The sequence below is a fragment of the Panthera leo genome, chromosome A2 (genome assembly GCF_018350215.1).
Source record: "Panthera leo isolate Ple1 chromosome A2, P.leo_Ple1_pat1.1, whole genome shotgun sequence".
Classification (NCBI taxonomy): domain Eukaryota; kingdom Metazoa; phylum Chordata; class Mammalia; order Carnivora; family Felidae; genus Panthera; species Panthera leo.
In genome coordinates, this window is record NC_056680.1 from 24708998 (window position 1) to 24723180 (window position 14183).

Below are 14183 nucleotides of genomic sequence, written 5' to 3' on the forward strand. Positions count from 1 at the left end.
CACCATTAGTACTGGTTTTTGTGTTTTCACTCATTAGCAAACATCAGACACATCTTTGAATTACTTGGACCAAATGGCTCCTTGGGGGACCTCCATTAGGATGACTGATAGGAGGAGAAAAGCAGCACAGTGTTGCCTATAAAAGCAAAAGATATGGAATCAGCCTAAAGTGACCAATGGGGAATAATTAAATAAATTACAATGCAACCACAAAATGGAATATTACATATTTGTTAAAAACATTCTTTTAAGAAAAGCTTAGTGATAATGGGAAAGTCTCACTTGTAGAGTTAAGTAAGAAAAGGAAGATCTCTATTTAAAAAAACAACATGTTAATAGATGTTGCCCCTAAATGGTGGGCTATGGATCATTTCCATTTTCATCTCCATACTTCTCTACATTTATTTTTGAGGTTTTCAATAAGAGATATGAACTAAGAAAAAACAAAATCAGTAAACAAATGTGCAAGACCATGAACAGGGAGTTTGAAGTGGTGCTATAAACATAAAATCATATTTGGATTTGGTTCAGATTAATGCACGTTAAAAACATGATAAGAAGGCACCCAATCAACTCACAATAAAAAAAATATATTGAACCCCATAGACTCAGTGCAAGAAGTCACTATGTAGCTGAGAGAGATTCTAAGTAGAATTAATGAAAAGCTGGAGAAAATATTCGGTTCAGGTGTGGGGAAAATATTGTACAATTTTCTCAGTGCAAACTAAAAATTAGGAAGCCTTCCAGAGACTTGGGGCAGCAGCTCAACCTCTTCATTAGACACCATAAAACAGCTTTTGCACAATAATGTTAATGATACAATATTCCACAAGCTGAAATGGAAATGATGACTCTCCCTGCCACATAGACAAACAAACAGTAAGTAGCAACACTGAGGTGTGATGCTCCAGACCAAAACTCTGGCCATTATTTTTAGATCCTGGCAAACTACAGGCTTTATTATGACCAAGCTGACTTTTTGCCGAAGCTGACTACATGAGAGCCACAGGGAAAACCGTACAGGATCCCAGAGACAGCACTTACACGTGTTACTTAGAACACATTTCTCAACCTTCAGGTTCCTCCCCTATGAGTGGTGGTAAATCCCACCTTGCATCATTATGGAAAAGGTGAAATGAAGCCACGAATGTAAAGTACTTTGCACAGAACCTGTCTCATTGTAAATACTCAACTACTGGAAGTTGTTATTGCTAAATAAAAAATGACAAGCTTTAGATTACAATAGTCAACTAGGATAGTGGTCTAACTATCACTCCAGGAATAGTAAAGACCAACAGGAAGTAAGGAGCTCCTGTTGATGTGGAATACGGTTATTTCTTAGCATCCAGACTGCAAGGCAGTGTGATTTCTGGTTGCTTCCTCCAACACACACACACACACACACACACACACACACACACACCCCAAGCTTGTTTCCATATCTGCTAAATAACTTAGGACCAAAGACTTTTTGTCAATTAAAGAAAGTGTATGACCTCGGACCAAGAGACTAAGTTTGAGGTCTTTGGAGAGGAAAATCATGGTTTTGAATACATGGAATTAAGCACATGTATTGGGGTACTCTACTTCTTTCTCATAGCTAGATGGCACCACTCTTCTCCCACTCCTTCCTCAAACCTGAAATGCCCTCCTTCCTTTCTCCCTCTCAGCTCTGAGTCATTCCAGGCCCAACACAAATCCTTGCACCCTTTCCAGGCAGACTTCCTTTACCTGCCCCCCTCTCTTCCCAACCTGTCCATTACTAGTTCTCTCTCTAGCATATTTTATCACACAAGGTTTTAAAATCTTACCCATTTTTATCTGATTGCAAAGATAATATACAATTATTTAAAGAATTCATGCATGATAGAGATACATAACGTAACAAATAAAACTCAATAGACCCAGACTGCTTATTCATTCTCTACTGATTTCTAATTCTTATGTAATAGGAGAAAAAGGAGAACATAAGACAGAAGACAAAGGAAATGTCAACATCTCTTATACTTGCGTTCCTGAGAGATAACCACTATAAGAATTTGATGATGTTCCTAGCTTTTTTCTAACCATACATTATTGTGGGTGTGTATTATTAGTTGGGATACAATGGTTTGGAATTTCCTTTTTTATAACTTGCTGATATATCTTAGACAACTGTAACCAGTAGATTTTATCCTTCTCAAGAGCCCTGTCTCCTTTTGCATAATGATGACCTCCCCCAACAAGTCTAGAGCATAATAAACAACACAGTAGAGATAATGAATGATGGAGAACACTAATATATCCCATTTTCTGTTGCATCTGGGTGAAATAAAATACTTTTCAGATCTAAGGGCCGGGGAATGTGGTTACCAAAAACCCTTCCTAAGCCACAACAATCCTCCCTGAGGGGATAGAAGTGGGAGAGGGGCTGATATTCTATTGTGAAATAGCCCAGTTATTATATAACATTACTACATGAGCACCCACTGCCACCTCCTGGAGAGCCCCAAGGAAAAGCAATGGCCAACTATTCTAGTAATAAATGCAGTGATAATAGTAACGGCTAATTTCTGAGCACACCCTAAGTAACGTGTAGTGCTAGGCATACAAAGAAAAGTAAGAGACAAACTTGGTCTGCATGGAAAGCCATGGGACCCCTGGGAAGGGCCATCTTGTGAAGATGTCATAGAAAAATAGAAAAACTGACAAAAGAGAGGGACAAATGTGACTATGAGTCTAGAACCAGGATGCACAGAGGAGTAATTCCACCCAAGACAGGTATACATCAGGAAGAGAGGCCTGACTCCAGTGATATCAGATGCCCTGACTTCACATTTTTTTTAACCAGAATTCCACTTTAGGGAATATTATGTAAGGAAAGGAAGAAATAGAGACACATATAAGATTTGCGATCCGGATGTTTAAAGCAGTGTCATCTATGATGGTAGAAAAATGGAAACAACTTAAATGTTCAACAGAAGAGTGAATCAATACCTGGTATATCTTTTTGATGAAATACTGTATGAATTCATTAAGAATTGAGTCTGAAAAATATTTAATGACACGAAAATGTATTTTCATACTGTAAGGTTATTTTATACTGTTAAGACAAAAACATGTTAGAAAATAGTATATACAGTATGATTATTATTTTGTTTTTTTAAAAAAACACGTGCAGGTATATAGTAAAAGACTGTCTGAGTGTGTGCCAAAATGTTAATATAAGTTTTTTTTAGTGATGGGGAGATGGGATTATAAGTGAACTTTACTCCCTTTTCTGTGTTTCTCTGTATTTTTCAATTTAAAAAAGATGTTATATAATCAGAAAAGAAAGCACAATTAGAAGGTACTTTAAAAAAAATAGGACAAAAGCCCTCAAAAGACATTCAATACAGGTTATTTGATAATTTAAAAATATTCACATCCAAAATATCCATTAATAGGAGAATGGCTATGTAAAACAAGACACATCAAGACACTGGAATAATATATACTTGGCCCATTAAGATCACATTTTCCAAGCATAACTGTGATATATTACTTCCCTGAAGCCATAACAAAATTCTGATCCAGCTAAATGACAAAGAGGGGGATGCAAATAAAAGAGATGGAAGAAAGAGATTCTGCGGGCAAAATGCAAAAACAAAACAAAACAAAAAAAGAAAAAAAAAGACATAAGACCAGAAGTATTAGAAGAAATAAAGATAGTTATTGAACTTTAATGAAAGGTACAATTCCCCCAAGAGGCTGTAACAATGATGAAGAGGAAACCTTTCTACCCCTATCTGTATAGCTTGGAACTATGTTAGGCCAAGACCCATAGAAACCCTAGAGAAACTGACCATGCACAGTCCCCCACAGAAGAGTTCAATCCAAGAGTGAACAGATGACACAAAGATAATGCTGGGTACACTGTGACTAACACCAAATGAGGCTCAGGGTATGTAAGGTATGTGAATATACCTAGAATAACAGTGGAAGGAAATTATTAAAATATTAACAGGGGCTGTTTGGAGTGGAATCTTTTCTCTTTCCCCTTTTTTGTATTTTTCCACAATGAGCATATACTCTTATAATGGAAAAGAAATGAAGCTCATGTTCAGAGAGAACGTAGGTCTCAACCACAGCATTGTGAGCACAGCATTCCACAACACGCACTGGACCCAGCTCAAATGCGTCTAGCAGCTGTGTGGAGCCGGGGGCAGGCACGGCTCAGCCACCCGCCCCCGCCTGCCTGAGCAGCGCTCACTGTCCTCACTAAGCAGGAGGGGCGCACGCAGGCCCCTTTAGCGCTGGGCTGGCATGTTCTTCCCCAGCAGACCAGCAAGGAGATTTTTAGGCCAAGAGGGATGCAGACATCTGTGCTCTAGTCTATCAGCAGCAGTAACTTCCCAGTCAGACACAGACGGAAGGCCAGGCAGACGGCTGTCCCTCTTCAACCTCCACAAATGCTGTCTTTGTGCTGAGGCCCGAGCCCCCCGTCCATCTGGGGCACAGGGGAGGCAAGAGAGAACAAGTCCTGCAGTGTCTTGTCGAACTGTTGCTGCCAGAGCCACTCACATTTGTGGTCGGGGTTTTAACCTTTTTGGAAAAGGGTGCCAGCCCCGGGCTGTCCTGATATCCTTCTGGGCTAACCTGTGGTCTCCCGGGGAGCCAGAGGAAGGACTGCCAAGTGTTCCATTATTGATGAAAGGATTGTGTTTAGGTGTTCGGGCCTAAGTCATCTCTTCTCCTATAATAAAAGGAACCCAACCTCAGACATAACTGGACACTAAAAGAGATATATATGTCTCTATGAGGCCAGGTGCTATGGACAAGGGATACTGTGACAGAGAACCAAGCTGCTCTGTTACAGTCTCAAGTTGTTTCTGGAAGGAGAAGAGGAATACATAATACACGCCTATGAGTAAGGAATGAATGCTGAGAGGTTTGGGGCAGCCCCTATGCCACTCTCCTTGCTCTCTGTTCCTCCCCTTTTAGAATGTGCATCAAGACGCCTGCATACAAAATGGAAGAGGACGTGAAGTTGGCCTACTGAGTACTCCTTTGGGGCCTCCTCCCCCTGCCTCTTCCTCTTCCCTGCTCTTCAGGCCACATTAGCACCCTATCCCAGTTTAGCTGGAGAGGGAAGCAGTAAAGTCACGGAGCAATTACTGGGATGCAAGGACTGGAAATAATTCTGCAAAACATGTACTGTATGCACCAAGGTGACCAACAGGGAGATATGTGGGGGGCAAGACAGCATTCTCTATGCTTTGCAGATCGTCTTGTAAACATGGCTGTCTAACTCTGCTCACAGATTCAGGGGCATATTTCTATTCGCTGACCCCTCCCCGCTCCAAGGACACACTCACAACAGAAGGACAATGCTCAAGTTCTCTCTGTGTCCGTGTGCGTAATCACTGTGAATAACAGTTCTGCTTCTGCCAGGTTGTTTCTGTCCCATAAATGGAGCCTGGAGCTAGCTATTTATCATGATATTTGAAAAAAGTAAATTAAAAAATTATTTTGCCAAAAAAATTCTTTGAGGTTTTAGAAACCAATTTCCACATGTCAGATTCCTCCCTCAGGTCTGGCTTTCTCATCCTTGTTTGGCCTCAGTGTGTTGGATTTCAGACATGGCTTGATTTCTTTCTGTCCCAGTTCTCTAGGTCAACGCAAATTTTCAAGGTGATCAGATATTTCCTGAAGTGTTCCCTGTGTAGGATCCATGTAGGACAGAGGTGGGAGAAGAGGAATAAAGGTTGCCCGGGAAGCCAAAGGAAAGATTTTGAAGGTATGACAATAGAGGATCGTATAGCAACATGCAGTCAGGCCTGGGCTGTGGTGGGAGGCATAGACGAAACTATATTCTAGATAGGAGCACAAACATGGAGTCTATAGGCCAGGCAAAGTGATGCTAGTGAATCAAGGGGTTGATGTTGGAAGGATAATTGGGAGATGTGGGGACATCTGTAGGTGACAGTTGGCTAGCTACCCAGGTCTAGCTCATTACTGCCATGTGGCAACACAGGACCAGCACTGCCAAGCCTTTCAATTCTTTAAAAGAAGCCAGAACTCCAAATTCTTATATGGATTGTTTGGATTCTTATAAGTTAGCTGTAAACACTACACAGCCAAACAAAACACAACTTGAGGGACAAGTTGTCCCATAAATCTACTAGAAGGAACTCTGTCCAGGATGTAAGCAACATGAGGGCAGGATGTAGAGCTTTGTGCTTGATGAGGGCCCACTCAATGCTTACAGCATGAGTGAGGACCTTCCCAGGGAAGAGGTTTGACTGTCCAAGGGGGGCCAATGGGAAGAGATGGCTGGCAACATGGAGGTCTCGTAATCAAGGGAGGAAATAATTAGAGAGCGAACTTGAGCCCCAGCCACTTGGATGGAAAGGAAAGGGTGAAATGGCAGTAGACAGACTAAAGAATTTTCAAAAAGCAGAACTCAGCGAAAGACCAGATGTGCAGGACTAGGGCGGTGATGAATCTTCCAGGGGAAGCCTGTGATGAACTTGGCCAGAGGGCTCAGGGACTGGTCATGGGGGAGAGAAGGTAAACACATTTTTCTTCACTAGCTTCAAAGCCCTTCATCTGGCTCCCCTAGATGACCTTATTTTTTTTTCTTCTCTATTCTCCCACAAAGGGGATCAGGGGATAACCAAGGGCCCAGAGGCCCAAGCACCGAGAGAAACAGAGACAAACCTATAGTTAATTAGGTGATAATGCATTCATTCAGGAGAAACTGAGGAGAGCTAACAGGGGCATGGACAGGGCAGGAAATAAGCACTGAATAAGGACAGCATCCACAGGGAAATGGCAAGAACAGCTTGGGCTATGCAGAATCATGACATGTTGGCTGAACGGTGCAGAAGCAATGGCAGGAAGGGGTGAGGGAGACCTAAAACAGTTCTTGAATCATAGATTTTCATAACATAGGATATGCCTTGGGTTCTGGTCCACAATTTTCTTAATAACTTGGAAAGCCAAGATAAAAATACGGCTAAGCAAAAGTATTCAGGACAAGTAAGAAATGGCAGACTCAAGACTACTCAGCTAAGCAAGGTAAGCCTTTTCATGGCATGACTTTTGTTGGTTTCAGTCTGCAAAAGGATTTTTATGATTATCAGATTTGGTCCCAGGCCTTAGAAAATCTCAGTTTTCACCTTAAAAGATAAACTTTATTGGGAGTTTAGGAACAACTATAGCCACTTGTTTACCAAAGAATTATTATAGTAGCTAATGTCTACTACTTAGCCAAGTAATTAGTAAATTAGTGATTGCTACCAAAGGGCTTAGTATAGTTTTGTTAGCAAAATAGCCCTTTTAATGCACTGTCTTATAAATACTAGGGACTTTAATTTTTTTTAATGTTTATTTTTTATTTTACTTTTTGAGAGAGAGAGAGAGAGAGAGAGAGAGAGAGGGAGAGAGCGTGTGTGTGAGCAGGGGAGGGGCAGAGAGAGAGAGGGAAACACAGAATTGGAAGCAGGCTCCAGGCTGTGAGCTGTCAGCACAGAACCCGACGCGGAGCTTGAACTCACAAACCGTGAGACCATGACCTGAGCCAAAGTTGTATGCTTAACCAACTGAGCCACCTAGGTGTCCCTAAATACCAAGGACTTTAAGTGTACTATCTTATAAATATTTACAATGATTCTATTCTAAAGAAGCTGGTGGCATCATCTCCAATTTACCCATTAGGAATAAAAGCAAGATCTAGAGATGTTATGTCACCTGCCCAAGGTAACAAAGTCTCTGAGTGACAGAGCCACGGTCAGAACTGAGGTACTGTGCTAAGCCTCCAGGGCCTTTGTGCTAAGCATGGAATCAGCAAACATTTTCTGCACAGGGGCCAGATGGTAAATATTTTGGGCCTTGTGTGCAATATGGTCCCTGCCACAACTCCCCGACTGTGCCACTGCAATGCAAAAGCAACTATAGACAATACATAAATATTTAGGCATGTCTGTTTTCCAATAAATCTACTTACGGACACTGAATTTGAATTTCACATGATTTTCTAGTGTCATGTAATATTATTCCTCTTTTGACTTTCGCTCCAGTCATTTTAAAAGGAAAAACTATTCTTAGCTTGTGCACCATAAGAAAACAGGGAGTGGGCTGAATTTTTCTCCCCAAGCTATAGTCTAAGCACTAGGCTCTCCTACCCTCCAGCTCAGGTCTAGTTTTCTTAGAGATTTTAGGACAAAACCTGTGAGTGTGCATATGGATGGGGTACAGGACTTGGAGGAAAGACCTGACTCCTCAAGTCAGCCCTCAAAGGACTCCATCTGACCCCAGTTTACAATTTGAAAACAAATATTTCTTCCTTTTAAGTTCCCTTACTTGCTCCCTTCTGTTGAAATAAGCACTGATTCAGATCTAAGGGGAGGTTCTGGGTAGGACAGGAATGTCCCCTCCTGCACAAATGGTTTTCTGCTAACACAAGCCCACCGTGTCCTTCTTACCTGCAGGGTTTGGCTGAAGCGTTTTAACGGTGTGGACTTCACGGGTGGGATGAGGTTTGCTAGCGATGTGACTCTGGAAAGGGGTTTGACCCGTTTATTACTAGGCTCCTACAGGGTTAAAAAAAAAAAAAGAAAGGAAAATGTCAAGGTTAATTACAGACGACATAACTCCACCACACACTCCTGTCCCAATCCACACTGGCTGCACACAGTCTGTGGAATGTAAACAGTGTCCCATCTCTCTCCAGCTGTGTGGAGGTGACCTGGCTCAGGAGCCAGGAAAGGGGAAATGGCAGGGGGACATCAACAAAAGCGGCCTCTGAGCAGACAGCAAATGGACAGGGTCTGCCCCTTACTCCTCACACCCAATATCTGACAGCTTTTTAATTCAGAAGCTTCCACTCAGAATCATTTCCCCCAATGCTTCCTGTAGAGAAAAGCTGTCTCAAATTTCCCATCTAATGACCTTGTCAGGCAGTTGTGTTTTGATGCTTCTGGTTTCATCTTTTTAAAAACGTTTTTCCTACCTTGCCTGAAGCCGCTCTCCAAATTTCTTTTATGCAATGGCTTTTCTAAAGCACAAGGAATGTTTGATTTTTTAGTTCACTAAATTAAAAAAAAATTTTTTTAAGGAATTTCTTCTATTACTAGGCCTTTTAAAAAGCATCTTTGTACCTACAGTATATTTGAAATGCACATATGAATATTTATAAAAACAACCAGCAAAAGAAAATGTACAGAGAGAAAACTGCACCATGGGCATCGGTTTTTATAATTCATATAGTCACAAGTTTTGAAAATCACCTCCACATAAAACATGCAAAATAAAACTTGCAAATCTGCAAAGTTACCCCAAACCAAGCAGATGGGTGAGAGGGAGCCTACCCATTTCAGTGACTTTGCAGATGAGAATTACATAAAAACGACAAGCTGTGAGAAAGAAGGACATGACAGACAAAACATTTTACAAAGACAAAGAGACCAGTTACCCTTGCCTTCCTAAGCTCCATCTGACCTGCAGTAGATGCCGGACAGCACATGAAGACACCAAATTTTGATGGAAAAAGCCAAACTTGCCAATTGTTGTAGCGAACCTCAACCATTTCCAGAGGGAGCCTCAAGATGCTCATCTTTCTTTTTCAGCCATTGCTTTCAAAGTTTCGAGGGTTAAACCAGAACTTCAGATTCTCCAGGGCATCCCTGCAGGGTGTTTTGAACATAGGAGGTGCTTGGAAAAATCTTGCCTGAATTTGGAATTTTGCCGAGAAACTCTCATGTCATTTTGTGCCTTTGCTGATCTCAGGTATCAGAAGCCCCCTTGGAAATAGACCCAACCTTTTGGGCATTTCGGTAGAAAAGTAATTAAAAGACCAAAGAAAAAAAAAGTGCAAAATAATTCCACGATGCTGCCAGGATTCACTTCATGATTTCTCGAAGCAGTGAAATACTTTTCCAAGACAGAGAGTGAATCAGGGCTGCCGGGGACCTCTCCAGCTTTCTGGCATGCTAAGCTGAACAGACAGTAGGAAACTCTCTGAACACTGGGAAGGCTTAGTTCCAAAATGCAAAGGATGAATCTCTCAATATGAGGGACATCACGTTTACTATTGTTTAAGGGCTGAAGAAAAAGATCCAATAGCCCTTCTGCTTCCAGGTGACAGTGTCCTTCAGGATGCTTCCTGTCCAGGGCCTGGCTTCTGAGCATCTGTGCCCAGAGAAGGATTTTTAAAATATTTTTTACGTCACAGCTGCATCATCAGCAAACTAAATCCACACACACACACACACACACACACACACACACACACCCTCTTGAGCATCCCCTGAATTTCTCTATATAAAACTCTTGCTTCGGGCTGGAAATGCCAGAGTTGTGATATCACCACCTTTGGTGGCACAAACTGCATTGCAGCAAACGAGGAGGTGAGGGATTTCACAGGGCAGCAGGACTTGGTCTCAGATGATCCTGCAGGCACCTCTGAGCCTGGAGACTCATCGCCAGATTTTTAATGGCTAAAGGTGCTGGATCACAGATTCTGTATCAGAATGGGAAAGCTGAAGGGCAAACGCCAATTGGGTTCTCCCGCTTTAAAAAGGGGCAGGGAGCATTGCACGCTTGGCGGGATGGGGGAAGGTTCAGTTCTGTTCCCCTTGCTGTATCATCTTTTCTAAGGTTTTGCTGACTTTGCTGTCCATTTCATATGACCCAGTCGATGGGTGTTTCCTATGCAGTTAGGAGATACATGCACACTGCAAATGCCAGCCACTCTGCAGGCTGTATGCCGCGCTGCTACATGAGATTGTAATTAAAACTCCTTTCCTAAGACATTAGCCATTTGGAAGTAAATAGCAGGCTGCTCTCTGGCAATCTGACATTCCCGAGTAACGAACAATTGAACCAGAAACTGTTGCTGCCTGATTTAGGGCTGTGATGTAGCAAAGCAGGCAGGTACAATTTTAAAACCAGAACATTTGCAGGTTATTGGATCTATTGAGGAGGCTTTATGCCTGACCCACATGAGCAAAGTATGAATTATGGTTTCTCCTTGAGGGCTTCAGTGAGAATAGGAGATTAAAAAAATTCTTGGCCTAATTTGATTTTTCTTTTCCATTTACTCAGTATGTCTCCAGCTGCATTTTACTGCTATCTAAAAAGAGCCCTCAGGGAAAATGTTTCCAGATTCTAGGTAAATAGCTCTACTGAAAACCAGCAAATGCAATTCCAAGGATGCTTTCGGGCTTTACAAAGAGATGACAGAATACAACCTGCAGAGACAACTCAGCTGCCAGACCAAGCTGGGCAAGGTCAGTGCTAAGCCCAGAAACAAGATATCTGTTTCAAGTGTGGACACTAACCCCACCATGCAGTTTTAAGACAGAGAAGGAGGGCATCTCACTAAAAAGGTTAAAAAGAAAACAGAAAAAAGAAAAAGGCATTGAGTATTGTGTGTTGGCAGTATTTTCTGAATAAAAAAGTTTGCTTCATTTTTTCTAGGTCTTACAGGGTTTTTTTGTTTGTTTGTTTTTCTTGTCTTATTGCACCAGCTAGGACCACCTGTATATTATTGATTACAAGCTGAGACAGTGGGTACACTAGGGTAATTCTTGATTCTGATGTGGTTATTATGAAGATTTCATCATTATGAATTGTGTTTGCTGACAGTATGAGAGAGATACCCTTTATCAAGGAGAAAGAGTTCCATTCTATGCTAAGTTTGCTGTGAATTTTCATAATGAATGAATATTGACCTTTATCAAATGTTCTCTGTTTATCTTTCCAGAGGACAAGGAAAGGGAAAAAAAGAAGGGAGAGGTGGCGGGAAGGGAAGGAGACAATGAAGAAAGAAGCATGGAGGTCACATATTTTTGTAAATGAATTAGCACAGCAATTTAAAACATCTCTTGTGGAGTCAAAGCATCAGAGACTCTTAAAAACTGAGAACAAACTGAGGGTTGATGGGGGGTGGGAGGGAGGGGAGGGTGGGTGATGGGTATTGAGGAGGGCACCTTTTGGGATGAGCACTGGGTGTTGTATGAAAACCAATTTGACAATAAACTTCATATATTGAAAAAAAATAAAATAAAACATCTCTTGTGCTTGAAATACAAGCAAAGGGGAATAAAGCACTCAATGACATTTCATTTTTAATGTGAGATTTTATTAAATGATTTTCATATTCCTTCCCTAGGGGAGACAGGGAAGTCTCCTCATTCTTATCTCTTCCCTCTCCTCATTCTTATCTCCCAATAGGTAAAAACCAAAGCAGATTATATGCATGTAAGAAAGTGCCTATCATATCAATATGATCCAGCACAGCTTTTTATTCCTTCAAAAATTATTCCATTCTAATAGACGTGGCATATAGCAAACCATCACTCATTCTCCCTGTACTTCATTTTTGCAGCTAGGGTAGGGTTGGGGAGCAATAGAAGGGTCTTCCTTATCATGTTTGTAGCTGCCCTGAGACTACCTTCACTTAGCCACAAACTCAGCCCAAGAGGGTGAGAAAGGACTGACCACTCTACTGCAGGACAACACTGCTCTTGCTTGTTCCACACCTGATGAGAATCGACTGTGCTAGCAGATGCTTTCGCCCATAAGTTAATGGACTCAGAAAAGTCTTTCAAATGTTTGAAAATACCAGGGAAGCCTTAGGCAGGGCTCCATCTGTGTGACAGAAGGTGTGCTGGGAACTGCACACCCAAGGGTCATGTTTAATCCACTCAGTACCCCTCTAGGAGGCTTTCACCATCCTTACGTTAAACAGGAAGTTATAATTTCAGACTGATTGAGAAGTCCTAGCATTATGAAATAATAATAACAACAACAACAACAACAACAACAACAACAATAGTCTCATATTTATTGCAGGGACTCCCCTTAATGCTTTATAGATATCTACTAGTTTATTCCTCCTAATAGCCCTGAAAGGTAGCTACTATTATGAGGCAAAAGATGAGCAATGTGCTTAAAGTCACTGAAAAAAGGTGGCCAGGATTTAAACCTAGCAGGCTGGCTTCAGAGCCAATGCCTTACAGCTTGGTGTAAGGGGCCAGATGGTAAATATTTTAGGCTTTGTGGGCATCTAGCCTCTGTCATGATTACTCATCTCTGCCATCAGTCTTAAACAGTATGTAAATAAATGAATGTGACTATGTTCCTTTAAACCTTTATTTAGAGATTAAAATTTGAATTCCATATAGTTTTTACATGTCACAAAATATTATTCTTTTGCTTTTTTCAACCATTAAAAATAGAAGCCATTCTTTTCTAAGGAAGACCAGAGGAAGTAGGCTATATTTGGCTTGTGGGCCACAGTTTTCAGACCACTGCTCAACACAGCTGCTGGCTCCTGGGTCAGTGGTCCTTAGCCTCAGCTTTTCTACTGTAACATGCCCAAGGATTCCCAGGTACAGCACCCTCCCAAGGCACACTTAGATAATCATCAAGTTCTGGAGAGGGCACAGGCTTGATTTGCTTATTCTTTCTGGAGCTAGCTAAACAGGGTCCTCCCCTGGTAAGCAGGAGATATATCTGACTTATCTTTTATGTGAGTAAACCCTATCCTACTACATTTTATTGTCTTAACTTTCCAAATAAATCAGCCCAAACATGACACAAACTTTCCCTGACCATTGATGGTTACAAATAAGGGACAAATAAAATAATAGGATGCCTGGGATCTGTTTCACAGTAACACAGGGATAGAGAGGGGGGATGTGTAGGAAACAAAGCTGATCACAGGTTGGTAATTGTCAAAGCTGGGGGCTGCGCACGGGGGACGCAGTATGCAGTCCTGCCTGTGGTACGCAGTAAAAATGCTAGATGATACAAAGGCTTATTTTAATGGACAGAGAACCATTTTGCAAATGTATCAGTGAGCAGACAGATGCCATCAAAGATCTGTACTTCAGACGTTAGTGAGGGCCTAGTGACAAAGGATACTGAAAGAGTCAGATGCTAAGACATTATCTAAAATTGAACATAATTAGAAGAAACTTGGTAAAATGAAAAAAAAATCCCACTACTGAATTTCAGTAATTTTCAACTAACATAGGCCATAATAGGGAAGGGTCCATGTAGCTGGGAAATCAAAGGCTAAGAGAGCTACCTTGAAACATTCAAACTTAAAGATGAGCAAACTGATGGAGAGGCACCGACCCAGCCACCAGACTCCCTGAAGTCTGCTTTATGCTACTGACTGGTGTTTTATTTGCTCTCATTAAAAAAGCTAT

The 14183-nt window shown here is 41.5% G+C and overlaps 1 protein-coding gene across 10 annotated transcripts in view; it reads right to left on the bottom strand.

Moving 5' to 3' along the window:
* ARHGEF3 (Rho guanine nucleotide exchange factor 3) overlaps positions 1 to 14183 on the bottom strand; it is a 305486-nt gene that overhangs the window by 34570 nt on the left and 256733 nt on the right. For 8 of the 10 annotated variants that reach the window (XR_006199897.1, XM_042929709.1, XM_042929710.1 and 5 more), the window contains one exon: positions 8448 to 8555. Coding sequence is in view for 8 of the 10 variants with exons in the window: in XM_042929709.1 (XP_042785643.1) it covers positions 8448 to 8555 (108 nt within the window). In the remaining 2 variants the exon portion in view is untranslated. Of the gene's footprint in view, positions 1 to 64; positions 139 to 8447; positions 8556 to 9436; positions 10093 to 14183 lie in introns of those variants that run through there. The other 2 variants (XM_042929716.1, XM_042929714.1) reach the window with 2 other exon arrangements.